The sequence below is a fragment of the Aotus nancymaae genome, unplaced genomic scaffold (assembly GCF_030222135.1).
Source record: "Aotus nancymaae isolate 86718 unplaced genomic scaffold, 86718_ANA_hifiasm-v0.15.2.pri h1tg000032l_0, whole genome shotgun sequence".
Lineage (NCBI taxonomy): Eukaryota > Metazoa > Chordata > Mammalia > Primates > Aotidae > Aotus > Aotus nancymaae.
Genome location: NW_026988445.1, coordinates 16,152,214 through 16,178,252, shown reverse-complemented (window position 1 = coordinate 16,178,252; position 26,039 = coordinate 16,152,214). Strand labels below are relative to the sequence as shown.

General features: G+C 49.4%; 1 protein-coding gene across 3 annotated transcripts in view; it reads right to left on the bottom strand.

Annotated features, from left to right (window-relative positions):
• Nucleotides 1-3,358: 3,358 nt before the first annotated feature.
• The window catches only part of GALNT2 (polypeptide N-acetylgalactosaminyltransferase 2), a 213,996-nt gene continuing 191,315 nt past the window's right edge, over nt 3,359-26,039 (bottom strand). For all 3 annotated transcript variants that reach the window (XM_021677187.2, XM_012459853.2, XM_064383580.1), the window contains exons 12-16: nt 20,995-21,087; nt 20,655-20,738; nt 18,459-18,585; nt 9,687-9,806; nt 3,359-6,129 (exon numbers count right to left, since the gene is read on the bottom strand). In XM_021677187.2, the coding sequence (XP_021532862.1) occupies nt 5,974-6,129; nt 9,687-9,806; nt 18,459-18,585; nt 20,655-20,738; nt 20,995-21,087 (580 nt within the window). In that variant the 3' untranslated portion in view covers nt 3,359-5,973. The remainder of the gene's footprint in view (nt 6,130-9,686; nt 9,807-18,458; nt 18,586-20,654; nt 20,739-20,994; nt 21,088-26,039) is intronic.

Below are 26,039 nucleotides of genomic sequence, written 5' to 3'. Positions count from 1 at the left end.
TGAAGAGGAAATCATGGCTACCCCTCTATGATGCTCCTTATAACTGCATCCAGAGTCTGATTCAAATCTGATTCACCTGTGGGTGTCGCCTGGGCTGAGGACCAAAAAGGTCTTCTCTATAGCCCCCTGCCCAGGCCACCCAGCCTGGGGCCCTAGGAGCTCAGGCAGAAACTGCTGAGTGAACATTCCTCTTTACCTCTTTAGAATCCTAGGGGAGACGGTAGCTTTTAGAAACAGGATGCATGTTATTTGCAGGCACACTCAATCATAAAATCAAATACACATTCTATTAGGAGATTACTGAAAAACAGGCAAGAACTGCTGATAGGAGAATTTTCTTTTCTCTTCTCTTCTGTAAGTCAGTCCATGGATAGAAGAGCATGTCAGAGACATCATATTTTTCTGGCTGAATATTCTTGACAATGTGAAATCATACTGCAGAATCCAGTCGCTGAGTTGGGTTGGATGTTTCATTCTGAAAAGTGTTGCAAATCTGACCTTCTCTGCTCCAGTCAAGGACTCGTATCATTCCTCGTCCCCACCCTTCCCCAGCATTCACAATGCTCACACATGGGCCCACCTGCCCATCTGTCCTCTTCCTCCCTGGCTGTGCCCATCGGGGTGCTTGCTGCTGTGTCCCGGTGCTCGGATCTCTCAGCCCTGTGCCGCCCTGCCTGCAACGCGCTCCCTCGCCAAGTCCAAATCCCACAGAACCTTTGAGACGCGGCTCCCACCAGGATTCAGCAGCCCTGGGACCCTGCATTTGGCTTGTCCTATTTGTCGGCATCTAACGTGTTTCCTCCTCAACCTAGTCTTCTTTGAGACTATCAGTGCAACACAGCTTTTCAGCAAAGTTATCCAATTAATAAACCCCTCCCTGTTGCCAGACCAGGAACCACACATGGGATCCCTAAGAAGCTCCAGTGGGTGCTACAAAAAGATGCTGAGAGTTCCTTTAGTTTCTCAGATGGCAGCACATTTTTGGTGTCCCAAATAACAGAGAAAGAAAATGCATTACCTGTGTTCTCTAGAAGGTTTCAGACACTCATCTGGGCCAGTCCTGACAGTGGCCAACCCCTTACCCCATCCCAATCTCAATCACAATTGCTAAATAATTGGGCTGGTCGTGGTGGCTCATGCCTGTAGTCAGCACTTTGGGAAGCCGAGGCGGATCATTTCAGATCAGGAGTTCGAGACCAGCCTGGGAAACATGGTGAAATCCCGTCTCTACTAAAAATACAAATAGCCGGGTGTGGTGGTGGGTGCCTGTAATCCCAGCTACTCAGGAGGTAGAGGCAGGAGAATCACCTGAACCCAGGAGGCAGAGGTTGCAGTGAGCCAAGATTGTGCTACTGTACTCCAGCCTGGGTGACAGAGCAAGACTCTGTCTCAAAAAAAATTGCTAAATAATTGGTCAAGGTTGTGTTTCTTCATTGAACTCTTATGGGTCGTTTAAATGTAGGTGTTTTTGTTTCTGTTGTTGAGATGGGAATCTTGTCATTGCCCAGGCTGATCTTAAACTCCTAGGCTCAAGCAATCCTCCTGCCCCAGCCTCCTGGGTAGCTGGGATTACAGGCATGCACTACTGTGGTCTGGCTCAAAGGTAGGAATTTAAAAGGCACTGAAGGCCGGGTGGGGTGGCTCATGCGTATAATCTCAGCACTTTTGGAGGCCTAAGCAGGCGGATCACTTGAGGTCAGGAGTTGGAGACCAGCTTGGCCGACATGGTGAAACTCTGTCTCTACTGAAAATACAAAAATTACCTGGATGTGGTGGCATGCGCCTGTAGTCCGAGCTACTCGGGAGGCTGAGTTGTTTGAGCATCGCTGAAATTGCTGAGGCAGGGGTTGCAGTGACTCGACATTGTGCCACTGCATTCCAGCCTGGGCGACAGAGCGAGCAAGACTCCATCTCAAAAAAAAGAGAAGTAAATAAATAAATAAATAGTATCTGAAGAATGTCAGAGAGCCTTGGATGGAACTGGAGAGCCCCAGGTAACCAGTAAACAAGCTATAGATCTTAACTATTTGAAAAACTATATACAAATATTTGTCCCCCTGGTTTGGAGCACAGGGTCTGAGTGCGAGTGCCAACGGCTGACTCCAGGCAGGGACACAGGAACGCGTGACCTTGAGCAGGTTAGCCACTTCTGTCTCCAGCTTCCTCCATGGCTGTAAAATGCAAATGGATTTAAGGGCTTGGCTGAGCGCCTGGTACATCATAAACACTCCACAAATGATAATGATTATTATTACAAATAAGAATAACCAACCAAAGGGCGCAGCAATAAAAGCACATCTGAAAAGAGTGATAAGAAATGGACACTGAGACACTGAGCACAAGCCGCAGAAGGCGGACCAGTCCCAGTCCCCACACCCACCCCACCCAGCCCTCACACACCAGGACAGACGCCAGCCAGTGCAGAAGACAGACCACAGTCCCGGTCCCCACACCCACCCCACCCAGCCCTCACACACCAGGACAGACGCCAGCCAGTGCAGAAGACAGACCACAGTCCCGGTCCCCACACCCACCCCACCCAGCCCTCACACACCAGGACAGACGCCGGCCAGTGCAGAAGACAGACCACAGTCCCGGTCCCCACACCCAGCCCTCACACACCAGGACAGACACCGGCCAGTGCAGAAGACAGACCACAGTCCCGGTCCCCACACCCACCCCACCCAGCCCTCACACACCAGGACAGACACCGGCCAGTGCAGAAGACGGACCACAGTCCCGGTCCCCACACCCACCCCACCCAGCCCTCACACACCAGGACAGACACCGGCCAGTGCAGAAGACGGACCACAGTCCCGGTCCCCACACCCACCCCACCCAGCCCTCACACACCAGGACAGACACCGGCCAGTGCAGAAGACGGACCACAGTCCCGGTCCCCACACCCACCCCACCCAGCCCTCACACACCAGGACAGACACCGGCCAGCAAAGAGCAGTATCTAGAAAGTATCTTCTCTTTATTTAAGTTAAACAATTTTCAAGGATGGTTCCCATCTATAAAATGGACAAAGTACAAGCTCTGTACAGCAGTTCTTTTTAAAAATCAACTGGAAAAAAAAATTACCAAACTATATTTTGAATTTGCAAAACATACTCACAGATACCATCATTTGAGCTTTTATGAAGACATAAGAAAGGACCACCACAGAGAAGACAACTAACTTCGGCACGCTTTGCTCGAAGGGCTCTTAGGAAAGAATTGTGAGTTTTAAAAACAGGAGTGGGAGGGTGGGACAGTCCCGATGACTAAAAAATAACGCAACCACAGTAAGTCACTTTGGCACACTGTGTCATGTAAACATAGCTCACCGCAAAGGACCCCTCCCCAACCCACCCCTGCTCGTGATGCCTGCACCGTCCAAAGCTGCCCCCCAGCTCAGGGACATGACGCTGCCCCCAAGGCACGGCCACACAAGGGCCTGGGTAGACACATCCCAATGGTACGAAGGTTGCGAGGACCTGGGGGTGCGGGCGGGGTGGAGGTGTGGGGGCAAAGGATTCATCAAAAAACCTGATTTAAAAACCAGCCAGATTCTTTTACATCAATGTTTTTCTTCCTAACAGTAGTAGTAATTGCAGGTGACAGGGTCTGACAAAAGGACCTGGGTGCTGGGGCTGAGCACGCTCTGCCCTGCCCTGCCTTCCACAGCCCTGCACGGGTACCTCCCTGCCCTGCCTTCCACAGCCCTGCACGGGTACCTCCCTGCCCTGCCTTCCACAGCGCTGCACGGGTACCTCCCTGCCCTGCCTTCCACAGCCCTGCACGGGTACCTCCCTGCCCGGGTACCTCCCTGCCCTGCCTTCCACAGCGCTGCACGGGTACCTCCCTGCCCTGCCTTCCACAGCCCTGCACGGGTACCTCCCTGCCCTGCCTTCCACAGCCCTGCACGGGTACCTCCCTGCCCTGCCTTCCACAGCGCTGCACGGGTACCTCCCTGCCCTGCCTTCCACAGGGCTACATGGGTACCTCCCTGCCCTGTCTTCCACAGCACTGCACGGGTACCTCCCTGCCCTGCCTTCCACAGCCCTGCACGGGTACCTAAGGAAGTTTCCTCAGGCTCCTTCAAGAGCCCGCCGTGAAAGAAGAGTACAGAGTCACTCCGGCGTGGGGCCTCACTGCCCACTCAGAACACATCTGGTTACATGGCAGGGGATGGGGGGAAGGAAGACCTACACGGCAGCCCCCTAGCCAGGCTTCCACCCTGGGGCCGCTGTCGTACAGTGCACACCCATGGGGCTCCCGCGGGGGATGAAGACACACAGTCACCCCTTTCCTACAAGACACAGGGAGGAGCATGGCACCGGCAGAATCTCCCAGGGCTGCTCCTAACTCCAAGGCCACTGCTGTCCCTCCGAGGGGCGTGCAGGTGTGCGTGTTGGTGCCTCAGACAGCCAGGCTGTGCCAGCCTCTTTGAGGCTGAGCACCTGTGTGTGGTGCTGGGGAAGGCAGTCGGGAGTGAAGGAGGAAGCAGGGGTGACAAGGAACTTTCCTGAGCACCCAGGCAGGCACCAGGCACCTCTCCCTGTTATGACTTTCAGTTCATAACTGTCTGTGGTTTAACAGGACCCTAAGGCTCCTTTCTCCTGCTAGGAATCCTCAATGTAAATGAGCAGGTATTGTTTGGTTCTGACCCTTTCTAATTCTTTACCCAATGCCCCCTGAAGCATCACCTTGGCCAGGTGGGGCATGGGAGGGGCTGTAGGCAGGGCAGGACTCGCTGCCTGGCTGGAGCTCCCCAGGCTGCAGGTGCGTGGGGCTGTGAGCCAGGCCTGTGCCCAGTTGAGAGGCTCCTCCCTGCCACTGCTGGCCATTAATTCTGAAGGCCCAGTGTGCAGGGGCTCAGATCACAATGAGGCCAATGCTATCATGTGACAGCTGCCTGGTGTCATCGGTCTGCCCTGTTGCCAGGGGCGCAGCAGTATCACTGGCTCACCTTGGGAGCTGTGGGGTGTTTTTTTAACATTCTGTAAAGAAAAGAAATTTAATGTAAAAAGACCCAAAGTGATATCTGTCAAAATAAGTAAGCCCTCCAGGTTCACAGATACCCCCAGCACGCAAAGCGGGTTCTGATGCACAGAAGTGACTCCCAGGCTGACTGACACCCAACAGGGATGCCGGGGCCGAGGCCAGTGGTCTGGAGGAAGCCTGCCAGCTGGCCACGGCAGTAGCACCAACTGGCTGACCGGGTTCCAGGGGACAAAGGAGGCCACCTCCTCCCTCCATGAGAACCTGGCCCCACTGGGCTCCGGCCCCTCCTCCCGGTGGCTGTGAACAGCTTTGTGGGGAATTTACAAGATGATGATGACTTACAGAAACCATAGGGAACTGACCGTACATTCTTTCTTTATATAGCTTTATATTTAGTGTCCCACCATAGAAAACGTCATCCTCAGATATAGCAAGTACATCAGGTGGAAGGGAGTTGGGCCAGGAAGACACTTGGGAGCGGAGGAGCAGAGACAGGGGCTATCGACGTAAACCTGCCACGTGACACGACTCAGCTTTGTGGAAACCAGACGTGATTTCGATGGGATCGAAAATGATTTCAAGAGTTCTCCTGGCTCCCCCGGGCACGTGGGCCCCTCCTCCTGCCCCGTACTCAGCACGCACCTGTCCATTCGGCTGCTTCTACCACTCCCCGACCGGTCGTTGCTGGGTGTCACTCAGCTGCAGAGCCGGCAGAGGTGAAGGCTGGAAGGAAGAGGGGCGCCCTGACCTGGGGAAGGGGGCCCGCTGGGCTGCACCTAGAGGAGGAGGAGGGCAGCTCTCGCTTCTCGTGGCTGCGTCTGCGCAGTCATCCGTGCCTTGCCGAAGTTCGACTTTCAGACCATGATGGAATACTGAGGTATATTAGTTTCGCGGAAAGTTTAAGAAACATAATCAATAATGTGATCACCAAACTCCACCTGACGGTGCAGGAGACAGGACAGCAGGGCTTCCCGGGCCCTCCTACTGCTGCAGGTTGAGCGAGAACTTCCACTGCTGCGAGAGGGCGGGGCCACACACCTCCACACTCAGGCCCCCGCTCTTGGCCGTGCGGCTGTCCAGGCACAGGTTGCTGCCCAAGTGCCTCAGCTTGGAGTTGCCCTCGATCTGTTCCCATTTCTGCAAGACACAGGGGAAGACCTCAGAGGGTGGGCACGAGCCAAGGAGTACAAACAGATCCGTGTGAATTCAGGGTCTTCTGGCTGCATTAGAAACTCACAGATAGAAACACTTTTTTCCCAGCCTCTCATCTAAAGGGATGGGGAACTTGCAACAGCCCCACAGGAAACTGGCCACACGTGCTGCCGGGGGCCCAGGAAGGAAATGTAGTCTCTGCCTTGGTTCAACATTCAGAACCTCTCCTGCCCCATCCTTTCTGTGGGTGTCCCCTCCTCTGATCCTCAGTGCTCAGGGCACCCACCCCTGCGTCATTAACACAAGGATTTGATGTAGGGGAATTTGCATTCCTTTGTAAGAAAGCTTGATCCAGTGATGTTTCACCCCAAGAAGGGAGCCACACCAGGCAGAGCCAGCTCCTCCCCTGGCTGTTGGAAAGCAGCCTGCCTGGAGGACTTGGTCTGGGCACCTCCATGCTCCCACTTAGGGCTTTCTGCTCTGGGGAGACAGAGGAACCGTGTCAGGCCAAATGACAGGAAAAGAGATGCTTGTTTGAACACAACAGAGCGTTGAGGAGCCTATTTCTATACGGTCTGCTCTCTACTGGTGTGCAAGCTCCTTGGTGGAGACGACAAACTTGCCTCTGCTACCCTTGAGTCCCCTGGTGCTCTGTACGGCAGGGGCCAGCGTTTGCTGAGTTCTGAACATGTCCCTTGTAAAGTATAGGGTACGATGCCTCTTTACTAATGCTCAAATCAAGCTGACCACCAAACTCAACCAACCCATCCGTTACGTACCAACCAAGCCAGAAACCAAAGCGCACAACCCAGCCTGAAGGAAATCTGAGGAGCCCTCACCCTGTTTAGGAAGTAACACAAATACCCCTTTCAGCGTGAGTGCAATGGCTCATACCAGTAATCCCGGCAATTCAGGAGGCCAAGGCAGGAAGATCACTGGAAGCCAGGAGTTCAAGACCAGCCTGGGCAACACGGCAAGAACCTATCTCTACAAACATTTTTTTTTAAAACTTAGCAGGGCATGGTGGTGCATGCCTGCTGTCCTAGCTCCTTGCAGGCTGAGGCGGGAGGATCGCTTGAGCACAGGAGTTTGGGGCTGCAGTGAGCTGTGGTCAGTCACACCCCTGCACTACAGCCTTAAGCAACAGAGTGAGATCCTGCCCCTTAAAAAAAAGAAAAAAAGAAAGAAAAAGAAAAATCCCCATTAAAAAATCTTTTTAATGTTTGTTCTTAAAAAACAAAATGTAACTTTTTTTCTTCCCCAAAGCTCTCATTTCAAATAATGAAGTCTGTGGTTCTAATTAATTTTTTATACTGTGTGCACTCAAGTTCCTTCACCTAAGTATTTTTTTTCAAATCCTTTTTATACTGCAGAATTAAATTTTCTTATTCCTTGCCTCCCTTTCCCCTTTGACTCTGCAAATGTGTGCATCATATGAACACACGGGTGTGCTTGGAAACCAAATATTCCAACTAGCAAGCCAGTTCAGCTCCAAGATAAAATTTGCTAATGAGCCTCCTCTTGAGGGGCCAATGAGTGAAGCAGGGAGGAGTCAGTGCAAGCAGAGGAGCCCAGTGCTCGGGACCGACCTTCGCGAAACACCACAAGGATGCTGTCACCTGGACCCTGCCTTCCTTACTTTCGTCCACCTGCTCACCTGGGGTTCTTACCAACAGGGAAAGGCAGTGCCATCAGAGGAGCCAGGGGAGGCTTTCGCTAAGTGCCCATCATTTCCTCTTTCATTTCCAGCTCCCTTGTTGCTGTCAATCACCCCTCATGCTGTTTTTCTCCATTGTCATGTAAACTGTGTACTGAGGATACCCTGTCATTCTGAGCGGCCAGGAATCTTCTTAACAAAGAATGCGGAATGAACAGAATCTGATTCTGGCCACTGGAGGGACTCTGCCTGTCATGTGTCAAAGCATCAGCTAAATGAGGAACCTCAGAAAAACAATAACCAAACCCCAGCTTCATCTCACAAAGGTGGCCTCCTGGGCTCTGATACTGTCTGTCTGATGGGATTGTGGGCTGGTGGGGGGTGCAGAGCAGATTTTCGAGACAGCTAGACTCTACTGAAACAGCCCCTACATCCTCTATAATAGACCAAGTCTTGGGGTCTAAAACCTAACAGATCCCCATTTATACACGCCATGCATCCAGAAAAACTGATTATATGTCTTTTCATGCTTCATGAAGGTCCTAAGCCATGTCAGTTATGGTTCCCAAAAACTGGGACTGAAGCAGGAACACCTATCAATTCTTGAAATCAAGCAATATTGAAGCAACTATTTGTTTTTAGAAAAGGTTTCAACTAAAGTTATCACTTTATCACTCCATTACATCCAAAGACATCTCTGCTCCATTACATCCCAGAGGAATGTGTCTGGCGATCACCCGATACTTGGCTCAGCAAATGCAAGCCTTGCTGAATTCTACGTGGTTGGGTCCAAGCAAAGGCAGCCTTCTCTGGCTTAAGAGACACTCTCTTACACATTTTGGCATCAAGTCATCAACACAGATGGACATTTGGAGATGTGGATTATGAGCAGAGCCCTAGAGGGGGGCTCCTGCTGCCAAAACAGGCTGGGACTCTGCAGAGCAGGGAAGGAGGAGCACCCAGAGCTGGGCACAGGGGTTTGGAGACAGACAGGTGAAAGAGGGCCCTCTGCAAGCATCTCCCTGACAACTGGGGTCTGAAAAGGAGACCCGGTTTTGGCCTTGGTCTTCCCAGATGACTCCAGGGTGGAGGCAATGACTTTCTGAGCCTCAGCTTTCCGTGCTGTGAAATTAGGATTGGACTAGAAGCTGGCTTAGGCTCTTGGCTCCAGTAGGCTCTGTGCCTCAAATTTCCCTACATCCCATCTATCACTAAGGAGGGGCTCTTCTTACAGAACAGGGGCAGACACTCCAAGTATGGGCATGCTAGGAAGGCCTTTTGTGTTTGCATTGCTGTTCCTGACACTACCTATCACCCCATGCCTTGACAAAGGATACACCTACAAGCTGCCACAAGGGAATATGTCAGAGAAAATCCACTTACAAGGCAGGTACAAAGTCTATTTTGAAATGTTTAAAGAAACTGTGTGTGTGTGTGTGTGTGTGTGTGCACGCACGTATATATGGTGTGTATGTATATATGTGTATATGTGGTGTGTATATGTAGATACACACACATATATACACATACACACACACTTGCATTACGTGTGTATCAAGTACTATTCATTTGAACATTAATCATTTAGAATTTTTGTAAATTTAAATAGAAAGTATTTGATGAATAAACAAAAGTATCTAATTTCTCTTTAAAATATTCAGTGGCATGGGGAGGAGAATGAGAATATAATCAGAAATAAGCAACGTTAGGTCTGTGGCTTAAGTCCAATAGGGCAGCTAGATATTATTCACAGTGATGCAAATGAACACATAAGTATTCGCAAAGAAGGATGCTTCAAGAGGCAGCGCAGAGCAAAAGGGCGCAGGATGTGGCTGCCCCCAGTCTGGGTTAATCACGGGCACCCACGGGTGCCTGCATGCCGTACCTGTCTGCTGTCATTTTCTCGGCAGCCCTGTAGCTTTATAAGAGAGCCTGGTGCCCGGTCCACCACAGTAAGGCACAAATCCATGTGCTTCACCGACTTCTCCTTTGTCAAGGCCCATTCCTGGAACAAAAAACAGAAGTCAGGGGCACGGTCCGCACAGGGCTGTGAAAGGAACGAAGTGGCACTGACGAGGGCTCCAGAAGGAAAAGGGTCACGCATCGGAGCTTAGATTCACAATCCCTGAGCCAACTGAGAACGAAAGAATTACTTTCTGCCTAAGGGCAAATTTATAACACCGGAGACGTGGGAGAACCTCACAACTGAGCAGTAAGTTGGCTGAGTGACGTTCACAAGTCCTTTGAGGACCTTAGTAACTAAGATGAAACTTTTAACTATTTTAGCCCCAAATGCAAGTTAGACTGCCTTGTTCATTTTTCTGTAATTCAATGTGAGCTGTAAAAACTGCAGCACAAGCTTGGTTATACACCAGGTGGCCAGTCAGGGCACCTGGTCCACCCACACTATTTGGAATGACTCTGGCCTCATGCAGGTGTGGCCTGCAAACAGCATAGATGAATGTGGACTGTAGTAAATAACACATTGCGTATTTAAGCAAAATGTATCATGTATAGCCTCCTAAGTGAACACTAATTGATCTACGGATGCTCATGAAGCTCTCTGAAAACTGGAGGAATAGATCTATGAAGTTCTTCACACACACTATAGCTATATTTAATTGGGTGCCATGTGCCAAGCATTATTTTAAGCCCTTTATACAACAGCTCCATGAGGGCTATTATACTTCTCATTTTATAGATGAGAAAACTGGGCTACAGAGTGTTTAAATAACATGCCCATGATGTTAAAAACAGAAATACACACATATATGTATATACACACACACACAAGTCAAGGGCTGCCACAGGGTGAGCAAACAACCGTTTTGGATACTAAACAAGACAAAACAGAGAAGGGGTGGGTACGGTCCCAGGTGGCAGAGGAGGCTGGAGCCTGTTCTAGGTGGGCCACGGCAGGGATGGGAAGGTGAAGCTTCTACCAGCACTCTCCAGTTGCCCCACTCAAAGGGATGAATGCCCCTTAATATCCAGAGGCAGCCAGGTCCCTTCCAGTTTAAAACTCCACACGGACTCATTATCCACTTCCTTCCCCTTCCACCCCAAGCCCTGGCATGCTGCAGGGGCCTCCCCTCTCTCCCTCCGTCTCTTTCCATCGGTCTGTCCCATGACCACCTGCTGCACACCTGCATGAAACAGGCGCTCTCACAGGGCCGGGTTCACTTTCTAGTGGGGAAAATGAAAGACACACAAATATCTCTGTAACCTCAGGCACTATTATGTGCTATGAAGGATACTTTTTCTTTTTCCAACTCTTGGAAAGAGAGGTAAGGAAAGGAACAAATAGTCTTTAAGAAAGCCTCACTGTCTAGTATCTACATCGTGTTGGAACAAATAGTCCGTCATCAGAAGAACATTAAAAGCTGAAGATTCAGCTGGGTACGGTGGCTCAGGCCTATAATCCCTGCACTTTGGGGGCCAAGGCGGGAGAACTGCGTAAGGCCAGGAGTTCGAGATCAGCCTAGGCAACACAGAGAGGTCTCATTTGTACTCAAAATAAAAAATAAGTTGGCCAGGTGTGGCAGTGCACTTCTGTGGTCCCAGCTACGTGGGAGGCTGCGGTGGAAGGATCGCTTGAACCTGTGAGTCCGAGGCTGCAGTGAGCCGTGACTGTGCCACTGCATTCCAGCCTGGGGGACAGACCAAGACTCTGTCTCCTGGTGGAATGCACCATCTCCAGCTCTCAACATCAGCAGAGGGGAAACAGAGGCACAGACGCCAGTCTAGGAGAAGTGACCTTCACCTGTCTGGACTTCCTCCTCCCCTAATAGGGGGGAGACTTGGGCAAGCCTGCTCACTTCCCAAGGCTTCCATTTTCTCACCTTTTAATTAGTGTTCCTCACATTCTACTCGGTGAGGAATTCTATGAAAAACGGATTCTAGGTCAAATAAATTTGGGAAACAGACTTTGCGCTGCGTTTATTTCTTGGAAATTCACAGTCTGTTAAAGGCTCTGAGGAGTCCTAGAGTAGAAGCACCTGCTTGGCCTGTGCACCACAGCATCCCAAACATGGAGTGCAGGGAGCCCTGATCCACCACCCCTGCCAGCTGTGTTCTCTAGGGAAGGCCACCCAACCCCGAGTTGAACGCCAACATTTTATGATGCTTTCCACACGGGTGGGTTCCAGCCGGCTCTTCCACCCACAGGCACTCCATATCACCCATACACTAGGACAGTGTGACATCGTAAAAATAATTATTTGGTCTTTGCCCCCGTTTCTGGCACAAATACAAGGTTCCCAAAACCCTTGTCATTTCCTGAGCCACAGGGGTTTCAGGAGCATCTTTCATTCCAGTGTTTGGTCTTTGACCCCGGTTCCAGACAGATGGCTCCTAATCCCTTGGAATTTCTCGGGTGATGGGAGTGTCTTTTGTTCTAATGAGGTGACTCTAATGGGCTCCTGGATGGGGCTGGTCACCAGAAAGACCAGGCCACGATGAGAAGCTTGGAACTCTCAGTCCCCTGCCACCCCATCCTCTGGAAGGGGAAAGGAGCTGGAGATCATGCCCACATGAAGAGGCCTCTGTCCAAGTCCCTGCACTCCAGGATGTGGGTGCCAACACCTGGAGAGGGCATGGATGCTCCGGCACCCACCCCCACACCGTGTGCTACGTATCCCTTCCATCTGGCTCCTCCTGGCTTGTAGTCTTTCATAATAAACAGGTAAAACAGTAAGTAAACTGTTTCCCTGAGTTCTATGAACTGTTTTTGCAAATGAATGAACCCAAGGCAAGGTGGTGGCAGCCCTGATTTAGTCAGACAGCAGCACAGGTGACAACCTGGACTTGTGACTGGCATCTGAAGTGGGAGCATCTTGTGGGATGAAGCCCTTAACCCATGGGGTCTGTGCTAACTCTGGGTAGACAGTGTCAGAACGGAATTGACGTGTAGGACAGTTAGTGTCTGCAGAGGATTCGAGAATTGGAGAACTATTTGGTGTTGGGGGAAAAGCTCACACAGCTGGTGTCAGATGTGAGAAGTTTTGTGTGAGTATAAAGGAGGAGAAGCAGTCTGTTTTTTCCTATTCACTGGGTCACAGAAGTATTGGAGGTGTGGAGTACAGAGAGGAAGCCGTGTGTGTTTCCCGTGTGCAGATGGTGCTCAGGATGGAGAGGGCCAGGAAGAAGCACATCGTTCCATCCCTGCACTCACTCACAGGTGCCAGGGACACCACCAGGACATGTGAAACTATGGCACACAGAGACGCCCACTCATGATGAAGAGGATACCTGAGCGAGGGGACGAGGCTGGTATGGAGAAGGGTTCCAGACTGTCCTTGGCAGCAGGTGTTGGTGGAGGCTGGAGGCTCTGCTGACACCCAGTTAAAGAGCACGTTTGATTGTTTCTACAACCTCCTTGCTGCTGTGTGCCTAATGACTGTAAAGCAGACTTTGGGCAGGACTGCAGAAACGCTAATTCAGCTGGGCAAACAACAGAACTAGTTGCCGTTTTGTTCTGCTGCTGCATTTCAATTATCTGAATTTGTAAAATAAAGTTCATAAATATTTAAGAAATGCTTTTTTGAGCTGCCACTCTTAAAAGGCACGGCCATTAATTTTCTCATTTCCTGTGTGTCTGCCAAGGCTCAGCCGGAAACCAGATAACAAACCTCACTCTTCCAAAGCACCGGGCCTTATTTTCAGTTGGGAAATATTATTACCCTTTCATTTCTCATCCGTGTCACACACTATGCAAAAAAGCATCCCTTTCTGTCAGTTCAGGGGGGACTCATGCACAGTGGGTTTGCGAGCTGGAACATCTGAGCCGCACTGTCTAATGGGCTAGCCACAGGGCACACGGGGCCATTTACATTTAGATTTATCAGAATGAAATGAAATGAAACTTTTAATTCACACTAGTCATACTTCAAGTGCCCAGCTGGCACAATGCGACTGATATACTGAATGGCAGATCTAGAGCAGCCCCATCGTAGCACATGGTTCTGTGGGCGAGCACTGATTAGACCGTAGCCCAGGCGGGCCCAGGGAGAAGGCACTCCCAGCTGAGTGTGCAATGTGCATCATGTCATCATGCCGTCTCACGTCACATTGCATCTGCTGATGTGGCCACCTTTCCACTAGAAAACCCTTGCTCCTCACCTCCTGATTTATCTTTATAAATTTTTATTTATTTATTTGAGATGGAGTCTCACACTCTTGCCCTGGCTGGAGCACAGTGGCGTGATCTTGGCTCATTGCAACCTCCGCCTCCCGGGTTCGAGCAATTCTGCCTCAGCCTCCTGAGTAGCTGGGATTATAGGCACCCGCCACCATGTCCAGCTAATTTTTGGATTTTAGCAGAGATGAGGTTTTACCCTCTTGTCCAGGCTGGTCTCGAATTCTGGATTGTGTGAGTCACCTGCCTTGGCCACCCAAAGTGCTGGGATTACAGGGGAGAGCCACCACGACTGGCCTAATTTATTTGATATTATTTTAGAAACACGGTCTCACTCTGCTGTTCAGGCTGGAGTGCAGTGGTGCAATCATGGTTCACGACAGCCTTGAACTCTTGGGCTTTAGCAATCCTCCTATCTCGGCCTCCTGAGTAGCCTGGACTACTGGCACAGGCCATCACACCTGGCTATTTTTTTTTGTAGAGACAGAGGCTCCCTATGTTGTCCAGCCCAGTCTTGAACTCCTGGCCTCAAGTAATCCTCCTACCTTGACCTTCTAAAGTGCTGAAACTACAGGTGTGTGCCACTGCACCAGGCCAAATCCTCATTTAGAATCACTTGGTAGCTCTTAAAGATCTGGTGCCTTCTGACCCTAGACAAATTAGATCAGGCTCTCTGGGCATAGCACCTGGCATCAGCATTTTGCAAAAGTTCTCTGGGCAGGCCAGGTGTGGTGGCTCATGCCTGTTACCCCAGCACTTTGGGAGGTCAAGGCAGGCGGATCACTTGAGGTCAGGAGTTTGAGATCAGCCTGGCCAACACAGTGAAACCCCGTCTCTACTAAAAATTAAAAAATTAGCCACGTGTGGTGGCGCGTGCCTGTAATCGCTGCTACTTGGGAGGCTGAGGCAGGAGAATCGCTTGAACCCGGAGGTGGAGGTAGCAGTGAGCTGAAACTGCACCACTGCACTACAGCCTGGGTGACAGCAAAACGCCATCTCAAAAAAAAAAAAAGTTCTCTGTAAATCCCAGCATGCAGCCATCAGAGGGGGACTGAGAGTGGGCAGAGAGTTGGCACTTATTGCTGGAAAGGAAGAGAGATATTTATTTCTTAAATATTATGAACTCACACTTATTACTGTGTGTGAGAACAGTAATGGCTGCACGACAGCAAAAAGGAGAAGCACAAGCGGAGTGGGAGAAGCGCCCCGCACATCCGATCTTGTTGATTCCTTGGTGCAGCCCTTCGCTGAACCCTGAAGTCCGCCCAGAGGTGAGGAGCGGGGACTCTGTGTCAAGAGGCTGCCCTCAGCACTGTGCCTCTGCTCAGCACCCCGACTGTGCAGAGAGGAATCCTTGAGCCCCTCTACTGCGCAGGATCGGCGGCGGGCGGGGGGGAGGGCAAGGGCCACAGCCTGAAGGCGGGACACAGGCCGTCCTCCTGGGGGCAGGTGAGGGCAGTCACAGGCAGCAGCTGCACGGGTGAAGTCTGGTTCCCGCAGACCTGCTGCCTCCACAGGGCCTGGACTCCGTCTGGTGTTACTAGCTGTGCAGTAATTAAGGGGCAACGCTGAGGGGGCGAGCCAGTCACAGAGGCTGACACAAGGGGGATGACGATGGGGCTAGAGACTCTGATGACCAACTCCCTCGTGCGGGGCCTGGACACACACTTCTGTTGAATGTGCTGCAGCATAAGGCGTGTGGCTTTCCAGCAGAGGTGCTGACACAGAAAGGACTGACCTCTCCAACCTTCCCTGAATCATCAGAACACTGCAGAGTGACAGAGGAAACTCCAGCAATTAAACATGATGGTGAGGCCAGCCAGGAATCACTAAAGGCCCCACACCCAGACAGTACGGAACCTGGGCGGGCACCTGCTCTGTTCTGTCATCCACAGACCAGAGGAAAGCTTCGCCCAGCCCCACATGAATTATCCACATTTCTGCATTTGGTGAAATCTGCATTAATGCTGTGTGACCAAGCCCTGAAGCACCATCTTTCTGGCTTAGATGAAACTGAGCTTACTGAGAATGAGACCCATCATTTCCCCTTTCCTCACAAACTCTGCTTTTCTGAGGGCATTTCGGTGGACTTTCACTATGGTTCTACATGGAAATACATAAAACATCTCTCCCTATGCTCACTGCTTTCCACACCTCAAAAATGAAGCCCAAACCGTGGAAAGAAATGCACTGTGATCAATGTAGAAGGAACACAGCCCAGGAGACGCCTCCTCCAATCATACCTGGACCACAATGGGAACCACAGCAGCGCTGCGTGGCACCCTGCATGGCCTCTGAGTGAGTCCCCTGCGCCCCCTGCTTCCCAGCAGTGACTAAGAACACAGTTAATGACAGGGTCTTGGATGGAAGAGCTACAAGGGCACAGAGGCATGGACACGGTGGGGATGGCACCTTCCCTTACATCTCTGCCCGCTCACCCAATACTAACTGGTTCCTCCTCCTTTCACCAGCGTCACCTTCTACTCTCTTCATTCTTCCCTCCCTCTGTATGGGTTCCTCACTCCAGGTGACTCCTGACATTGGCTGGGCCGGGACGAGTACCCATGGGGGTCCACTTGCTACAGTGTGAAATACCTACAACTGGTCCATCAGGCTACAGCCAAAGGCTGGCTTGTGTGTGTGCCCACACCTGAAGCCTGCTCCCCAGGGAGTGTTCTCCAGACCAGAGGCTACACACAGAGGCCAGGGCCTGGGAGCCTGGGAATGGCATGCAGTCCCGCCACGTGGCAGAGGGATCAGCCCAGCAATTAAACATGGAGGCGAGGGCAGCCAGAATAGCAGGAGGCACAGCCCCTGGACAGCACAGAGGTGAGTGCCTCTGTGGCCTCTGTTTCATAACCCACAGTGGCTCCTCCGCTAAACTGTGTTTCTTGAAGGCAAGGCATTGCTTTGTTTGCCTTCTAATCCCTTTCTCCAGCAAAACAGTACCGCCAAGTAGAAGACCCTCCATCAATATTTGCCAAAAGGACAGAGACCAATGATATGAAGTCATGTACATGAAACAGAGAACAAAACAAGCTCTGTATCTGAGTAACAGAGAAAAAGAAAAAAGCAGCAGCACCTGAGTCTAGGTGTGTGTGCATAAGAGAAGGGGAATGAACCCGGGCATCATGAGAAGACAGCTGGTATGTGAGAATGTGACGAGATATGTACTGTTTCGTGTGTGTGTGTGTGTGTGTGTGTGTGTGACGTGCACAGGCACTTACTGGAAGCACACTCACACCTATTGGCAAACCTTACCCATCGACTCTTACCCAAACACAGTATTACATTGAACTATTCCAAATCATGGAGACTGCTGACACTGATACAGAGAATGCAGGATCAACTCCACCAAAACCACATGAGAATATGAGGCTTGCTCTTATTTTCTAACTCATCAAAGCCAAGTATCTTCTATTTAAGAGGGCTGGGGCTGGAGATTTAGGGGAACCTGGGGCAGGCCCTGGCTACTTGCCCCATGCCCTCTGCTGGATGGGGACTGGCTCAGTCAAGCCCTAGGCAGGCAGGTTCCCCTGTCTTTTCTAATTTAGGATGTCCAGGCCATTGCAAATAACTACTAAAACCACATCACCAAGTGACTAAAGGAGTCAAGGTATTTGGGGATTGCGTTCTGCCTGGACACTCACGTGGGAGGAGCACCCAGCTTTACACAAAGGTACATGCCCGCTTTCAAAAATACTTTCAGTTAAGGAAAGTTATGGAATCAATACATTTAGGATACATACACAGAGTTAAAGTGCCCTTTTAAAAACTGCAGGCTTTCTTGGTGCCAGGCAAGTTTTCAGGAAGGGGTAAGAGTATACAGAATCACCCAAGCCCTTTTGTGCATGAAGCTCACATTTTATCCAATCCCTATTATTATCTCATGGGAAAACTGTTTTTAGAATCAGAAGTCTCAGCTGGGCCCAACAAGCCTTCATTTTGTCTCTCCTTTGTGATGATGGAAGAGGGTAGTGGGTTTTAATGCCTTTAAAAAAGGTGTGTATGTGTCCAACTGAAGTAACTAATACTGAATATCTTCCATCTTAAGCTATTATTATCTAACAGGCAGGGGCTACCACTAGCAGCCGCCTTAGTGCCCACAGTTGAGAAACTGTTAAAGAGGGACACCAGGCAGGTGCAGACATCATATTCTGGGGCCAGATGCAGATGCAGAATGGGTGCTTTGTGGGCAAGTGAACATGGCCGAGAGGACAGAGCTGGCAGGAAGAAGACCAAGACCCTGCAACAGCAACTGTGACCAGCGCACTCCTGCCACTGCAGCAGAGAGCCTGGTCCAAAGCTGATGACAAGCCTGATGCATCAGTCAAAGTGTGTGACATCCTATCTGGCCCTGGGGCTGGCTGCCAAAGAGGCTGTGGCCAGCAGGAGCCAGGCGCTTCCTCACAGACATCACCCAGCCCAGAAGAAAGGGGGCAGCTGGGACGACTAATCTCAGGACCCCTGACTCCTGCTCTTTCTGGGCCTGCAGGTGACCTGGCTTCCCCATGCACATACCTGGTTTCCCCCAGCATTGTGACATTCATAAACTCCAACCACACCATCAGCAAAGTGTCCCAAAGTGTCGAGGCAGTTAGTTCCCTGCTGCAAGGCCCCAAAAGCTATATCCTGATGGTCTGGAACCCTGAAAAACAACGTGAGAATCACCTGCTTAAATGCACATGACCACCAGCTACCGTCCACCAATCCCTTTGCTCTGTGGCTTCACGATGGGTGGCAGGAAGGAGAGAATGGCCCAGTGACCAGGCATCGTGCCCCTTCCCACCATAGGCAGTGTAGGTCAGGGACACAGCATTTCTTCCAGGCTCCAGACTTCCAAGACTTTAAGACTGTATGCTGGGGATGTATTCTTTATATTCTGTATCAGGACATTTTTTTTTTTTTTTGAAAGGAAGGAAAAGCTCCTGGTACTCTTCAATGTTAGTCCTACTGGAAGTCATTTAGAAAATCAATGTGGTCAGATCCTGTTGCCTTGAACTTTCCAATACTCTTAGGATGTGACCTTTATCCAGTAAAGATAGGAAAGGTGAATGGACTTGTCACGTAGCCTGACGTGAACAAAGCCACAGTCACGGGAAGAACAATGTGCTTCAGAACCGGATCCGAACCTCAGTCCGCCTCTGCCAGGTGCTGGCTGTGTGATCTTTCAGGCAAGACTAAATTTCTCTGAAGCCTGATTTGCCCTTTGGTATGGTACCGGCTACCCAGGTCTGCAACAAGTGTTATGTAAAACATTTCGTGTAAAGCATGTGGCCTCGTGCCTGGCTCGTAGGAAGCACTCAGTAAATAGCGGTGATAGTACAGATACAAAACACGAGGCTGGTGTCTCCCTCACCCCACACAGGCAGGCGAAGCAGCTTTGCCAGCTGGGATGATGCTCAGTGCCCGAGATGTGGTCTTCAGTGGGTGCAGGGCCCTGCATCACTACGAACCATGTGAGAAACTGCACTTAATGTTACTCTATTTGGAACTCTTGTCTGCCAAGCTCACTGCCTTTTCAGTTAACTGTGACTGAAAAAGCGAAGTGAGTGCCATGGTTGGGCTAAAATCCACTGAAGTGAAGCCCCTCTTTGGCTGGTGGAGAGACGACGACCAGTGGTCTCCCACCGGTGACCACGGTGCTCTTAATCCCCAGCAAAAGCTGTGCTGTGCGGCAGGGATCCGAGGGAGGATGTTGGGATCTCTCCTGTTTTCCTCCTGGGGGGCATGGGCCACTTGCGCCTCACATGTTACTTGAAAAGCAGAGGAAACAGTTCCAAAGAGCTAAGTGAGCAAACAGGAGCGACGCAGAGAGCCCGCATTACCTAACTGTCCAACAAATCTCCGTGACAAGGGCTGGGAAGGAGTCGTTAGCGGAAAGATAATGACAGCAAGCCTTGCGTGCGCAGGCACCGAGCTGGAGATATGTGAGCTGCTGTAAATTGGAATAAGGAACGTGCCACATTAAGGCACGACCTGCCTGACAGTCCCTTTAAGATGAAGTGCAGATGGCTCCACCACCCCAGTGGATCTATAGGTCTTCTCACGAGGTTATCAGCGGGTCCCTCTGGAAGGGGAGCTCGTATTCGCTTAAAACAAGAGGCTGGTTGTGGAAATAATGCTCAGAAAAGTATTTTTGTCATGAATCCTCCGAGGAACGCAGGGCAGTGGCATTATTACTCCTGTTTCACATGTGATTAACCTAGCTGGGAGGAGGGAGGCACGTGGTCAGGTCCCCGTGCTCCAAGCCTAGCTGGGGCCGTTACCTGCTGGCCCACAGGAGAAGCAAGGGTGAGCGCTGCAGATCAGAGGCGGGTGAAGGCACTCGGCCTTGGGGGGTTGGGCGCAGAGAGCACACACTTGTGGAGGCTGGGGATCGCTCCCAGTCACTCGAAGAGCCTGTCAGACACTAGTCCTCTGGGTCACCCAGCCCAACACCTTACCAGTGGGGAACAAGCCAAAAATAAAGTGAAGCCCGGATTGCCTCTGCGACTCTGAAGCATGGGAGGGCAGCTCTGCAGGACAGAGAGCAGCAGGCCGACGCAGGGAGCAGATCCTCAGGTCCACACCACGGGGTGAGACCACAGGCTCTCACTGGGCCAGGCACCCAGCCTCATGGCTGCTGTGCAACCTCCATTTCTCCTCTGCTGCTTCTCTGGCCTTCCTGGCTTCTAAGCCCTTATAAAGTGAAACCCCAGATCCCTGGGTACTTACCTTAACTCTGGATAGACATTTTCAAGGTACCATTTGAAAGGCTTGCAGCTAAGTTTCTTCCTAAGCTCCAGTCTGCTCTGAATACTAGAGAAGAGAGAAATAAGTTTCCTTTATAAATTTTAGGAATAGATGGGCTTTCTACATCAAACTTGAAAATCTGCTGAGGAGAACAGGGTTGGAGCAGGTGGTGTGGTGTGGATTGTCCATGACTCTGTGCCGACAACCCCTTCCTGCCTTGGCACCTGGGTAGCTGTCCTCAAACCTGATGGTAGCCCCTTACCTCCCACTCCCACACCCTAAGAATCCCCAGTAAGTGTGAGAAGGCAGGGCTGCCACTTACTTTCCATAAGGAACGTTTCTGGCGGAAGGCACTGCTGCATAATAGAAATTTTTGTATTCATCCATCCAGACCTCTGCTGCCCGGCGGGTGTTGCTACAAAGAAAATAAATCTTGAGGTGTGATTTGCTTTCTTTCTGTCTGCATCAGTCCATTTGCACCTGTCTGCTGGAGTGTGACTGAGGCGGCTCCCTCTGGCTGTGCAGCAGCTCCAGCTGGGATCATAGCACACGGCAGAGGATGGGCTGTCCCCACCAGCACCCCGAGCCGGATCTGTGGGGAGCCAGCCTCAGCAGGTGCTTACTGAACCATCAGAATGGCTTTCTTGCATGCAGATAGGCAAAAGGCAAAAGGCAAAGTTGAAATTACAGCACAAGTAGGTATTTTAAAGAAAGGACTGCGGGCGGTATCATAAAGAAGGGCAGAAGAAGGTTACTCTGTAACAGTTCTCACATCACACGTCCACACAGGGCTGGGGCCACAGGGAGCGGCCAGGAGATCCTGGGTGCCATGGCCTTTCCAGTCATGGCTACGGCACTACCAGACAGCTCTGTGCAAAAGTGCAGACTAAATAAGAGTTCTTGGGGGCCAAGCGTGGTGGCTCACGCCTGTAATCCCAGCACTTCGGGAGGCCAAGGTGGGCAGGTCACCTGAGGTCAGGAGTTCGAGACCAACCTGGCCAACATGGAGAAACCCCGTCTCCTCTAAAATTAGACACACACACACACAAATTTGCCAGTTGCTGTGGTGGTTGCCTATAATCCCAGTTACTTGGGAGGCTGAGGCAAGAGAATTGCTTAAAACCCAGCAGAGGTTGCAGTGAGCCAAGATTGCACCATTGCACTCCAGCCTGGGCAACAGAGCAGGACTCTGTCTCAAAAAAAAAAAAAAAAAAAAAAAAGAGTTCCTGGCAAAATTACTTTCTCAAAGGGCTGAGCAGAGAGATTGCCATATTTGGACTAGAAATGGTGATAGGAAAGGGTGGTAGTTCCATGCCCCATGTGCCCCATGTCTGTGTGCAGTGCAGTAGGCTTTTCTAGAAGGAAAGAAAACCATGTGCTTTAATTCTCATGGAGAGAACCATGATTTGCCATAAATATAGCCCCTGGGACAAGCTACTCTTGAAAGTCTGACATGCATTAAAGGCTACCACCTGCATAGGTATCAGCAGCAAATCTTGCCAAGAATTATTTGAAAGCATTCATGAAGTGGCATGCACACAGCAAACTTCTTTGCTATCATATTCTGGTCTCGGCTACAAGGTGGGCTCCCACTTCAAGCTGTAGCTAGGCTTCCTTAAGAGCCCCATACAGAAGGCATTACGTTCTTCCAAAATAAATACAGTAAGGAGGCAATGCTTGCCTTTTAAAATAACTCCTTAAAATGGTGAACCTTTCAACTGATCTGAGCTGCCATTATTAAAGTAATTTCTGTATGGGGCCTGTATCTTTCATATAAGGTTATGTATATACTTTATTATTTTAGTAAAGTAGGATATGGACTGTTACTTTATTGCCATTCAACGGGCAGATAAGACGATATGAATGCACTCATTCTCTAACCCAGCGGCGCTACTTCTAGAAATTTATCTCAAGGAAACAATCAACTAGGAATGAAATATACACGTGAAAATAAGCTCACTTCAGCTTTGCTTATAATAGCAAAAAAAGAGAAACTCTATGTCTCAATATGAATATTCTGTGACCACTAAAAACATGAGTGTGGATCTTACATGTTGACGTAAATGATGTCCTGGACTTGTGGGAAAACAGAGGTTTGCAGAATTGCACATAGTGGATATGTATGTAGAGGCAGAAGGAGAGCCAGTGAGCAAACAAGACAGAGAGAGAGAGAGAGAGAGAGAGAGAGAGAGAGAGAGAGAGAGAGACAGAGACAGAGACAGAGACAGAGACAGAGAGGGACAGAGATAGAGACAGATACTGACAGATGAATTCATCAAATTATGAGAGTGCTATGGCACAATTAGTTTGGTGATGAGACTGATGAATTTTTGCTTTCTATTAAAAAATATGTAGATTCAACAATGAGTACTTAAAGTGCTGAGGGATGTTGGATTATACATATCATTTCTCAGAAGAGCCACTAAATATTCTTAGTGGGGTTTTGGGGTCTTGCTAAGTGACCTGTGCCTTAACCTATGCCTAGTCAGTTTTTAACCAGTTTTTAACTTAAATACTTATAACATCTGGCACCTGGATTTCCCCAACAGGGATATGAAAGTATTCAAGGATGTCCTAGGTTCCTTTCAGCCTTAATAATTTAAAGGTTTTATGAACTCTAGTCACACTGTTTTCAAATCACTCATGTTCTGAAGTGATTAAGTCACTTAGAAATTCCTAATTGCAAAGCAACTCTTTTCTGTCTTCATAACAGAAAAGGATATCTAGGTAGCCTCAAAGAATGACCTCCATGTGCTACTCAGTGCTAGTTCCTTTTCTTCATTTATTTACTGGTTCATCCAGGTACTTATTTGGTACCTACTGCAAACAGTCTTCTCGGTGTTGCAGATACAGTGGCACCTAGGGAGGCTCACTTTTGTCCAGGCCCTCCTTGCTTTTGCAGGTATTTACAAGTATTTAGACAGCAAAATACTTACACATTAAGTGTCATACATTACAAGCTAAGCATCCCTAATCCAAAACGCCCTAACATCCAAAACTTTCTGAGCACCAACATGAGACAGTGATGAAACTGCCTTTGCAAAAAAAATTAACAATGAGAAAACTGACAGTTTAAGGGATCTGACCTGACTGACTCCATCTAACTACTAAAGTCTAAACTGCACTTGTTCATTTCTGGGCATAGGCAGAACTAACTTTGGGAGAAACTTAGTTTATAGTTTAACTTTAAAACAAAGATGGTAACAGTTCTTTCCCAAAACAAACCCTCTTACTGTCTGGGTATTGGACTGCCTTTGTTGGACTAATAAATTAGCCACAAGATTTGCAACTTCCCCAATTACCCCTGCAGATAACATCACCATTGCAGAACCTAAGACTGGCCTTTTGTGATGTCTTTTCAGGCTTCTGCACTTCTGATGGGTCCATTCAGATCTCTAGCTGGTCCTGTGGACCCACCCAGAAGCCGACTCGGCACATACAGGAACCATTTATCACATGCCTATGACTGCACCCCATTCAATCAGCAGCACCCATTCCCTAGTCCCCACCTTCCCCTAGATTATCCTTGAAAAACCCGAGCCTCCGGATTTTGGGGGAGAGTGACTTAAGTAATAAAGCGCCAGTCTCCAGCTTAGCCAGCTCTGTGTGAATTAAACTCTTTCTCTATTGCAATTCCCATCTTGGTAAGTCACCTTCACCTGGGCAGTGGGCGAGACGAACCCAGTGGGGGTTCACAGTGATGCCTTTGCTTTCTGATGGTTTATCGTACACAAACTTTGTTTTATGTACAAAATTATGAAAAGTATTGTATTAAAGTAATATCAGGCTATGTTAGAGGGTATATATGTAAAACAAACAAATTTTGTATTTTGACTTAGATCCCACCCCCAAGATATCTCATTATGTAGTACATGTAAATATTCCAAATTCTGAAAAAATAAAAACTCTGAAATATTTCTGGTCTCAAGCATTTTGGATAAAAGATATTCAAACTGTATAAAAGATTAAGAGAAGGTGCAACTGGAAAGAGATCTCAGAAATACAGTCATATAATTCTACTTCTTTATCTTTCAAATGAGTTGACTAAGATAAAGGGCAGTCTGGCTGAAGGTCAACAGCAGGGCTTTTTTTTTCTTTCCCGAGATGGAGTCTTGCTCTGTTGCCCAGGCTGGAGTGCAGTGGCATGATCTTGGCTCACTCCAACCTCTGCCTCCTGGATTCAAGCGATTCTCTTGCCTCAGCCTCCTGAGTAGCTGGGATTACAGGCACACACCACCATGCCTGGTAATTTTTGTATTAATACGGAGTTTCACCATGTTGGTCAGGCTGGTCTTGAACTCCCGACCTAAGGTGATCCGCCCGCCTCAGCTTCCAAAGTGCTCGGATTACAGGCGTGAGCCACCACGCCCAGCAACATTTGTATTCTTAGTGGAGACAGGGTTTCACCATGTTGGTCAGGCTGGTCTCGAACTCTTGGCCTTGTGATCTGCCTGCCTCAGCCTCCCAAAGTGCTGGGACCACAGGCATAAGCCACTGAGCCTGGCCCACAGCAGGGCTTTTTAATCAGATCCATGCAGACCCAAAATAATGAAACCCTGGGTCAACTTATTTTCCAAATCTTGAGAATACAGGCTCCTAGACAGTGAAATACAATTGAAAAAGTTTCTCTTCTAACAAAGAGTGCAATGTCTTGAGTACTTTAACATACTGTTTTCTGAAATCCATTGTTTGCTGGTAGCTATCAATGGCGTTGATGTGGGGTGTTTGATATGCCTATACAAAGAATCTCATGTTGCCCCAGGAAAAAGCACATACATACACGTTTTTGTTTGATTTTGTAAAGCTGATTGTATAAGATCATATTTTTGTTTTTAATAAAGAACAACAATGAAGTTTCAACATTTGTGAAGAAACATACTTTTTGAGAGAAGATAATTTGGTCAGAAGCATTATTTGCTATTTTGGCTTCTATTAAAAGTTTTCTCAGAAATCAGATTCCCCGTGCTAATAATTTGACTTCTGTATAATATGTGTATTGTATAATTTGCATTTTAAAAAAGTTTAAAAATGGCTGAGCACAGTGGCTCGCGCCTGTAATCCCAGCACTTTGGGAGGCCAAGGTGGTTGAATCATCTGAGGTCGGGAGTTTGAGAACAGCCTGACCAACATAGCGAAACCCTGTCTCTCCTAAAAACTGAAATTAGCCAGGCATGGTGGCACACTGTCATCCCAGCTATTCCAGAGGCTGAGACAGGAAATCTCTTGAACCCGGGAGGTGGAGTTTTCAGTGAGCCGAGATCACACCACTCCACTCCAGCCTGGGTGACAGAGCAAGACTCTGTCTCAAGAAAAAAAAAAGTAGACAAAACACAAGCTAGCAATCTCCACGCCCACCCCCACCCCCAC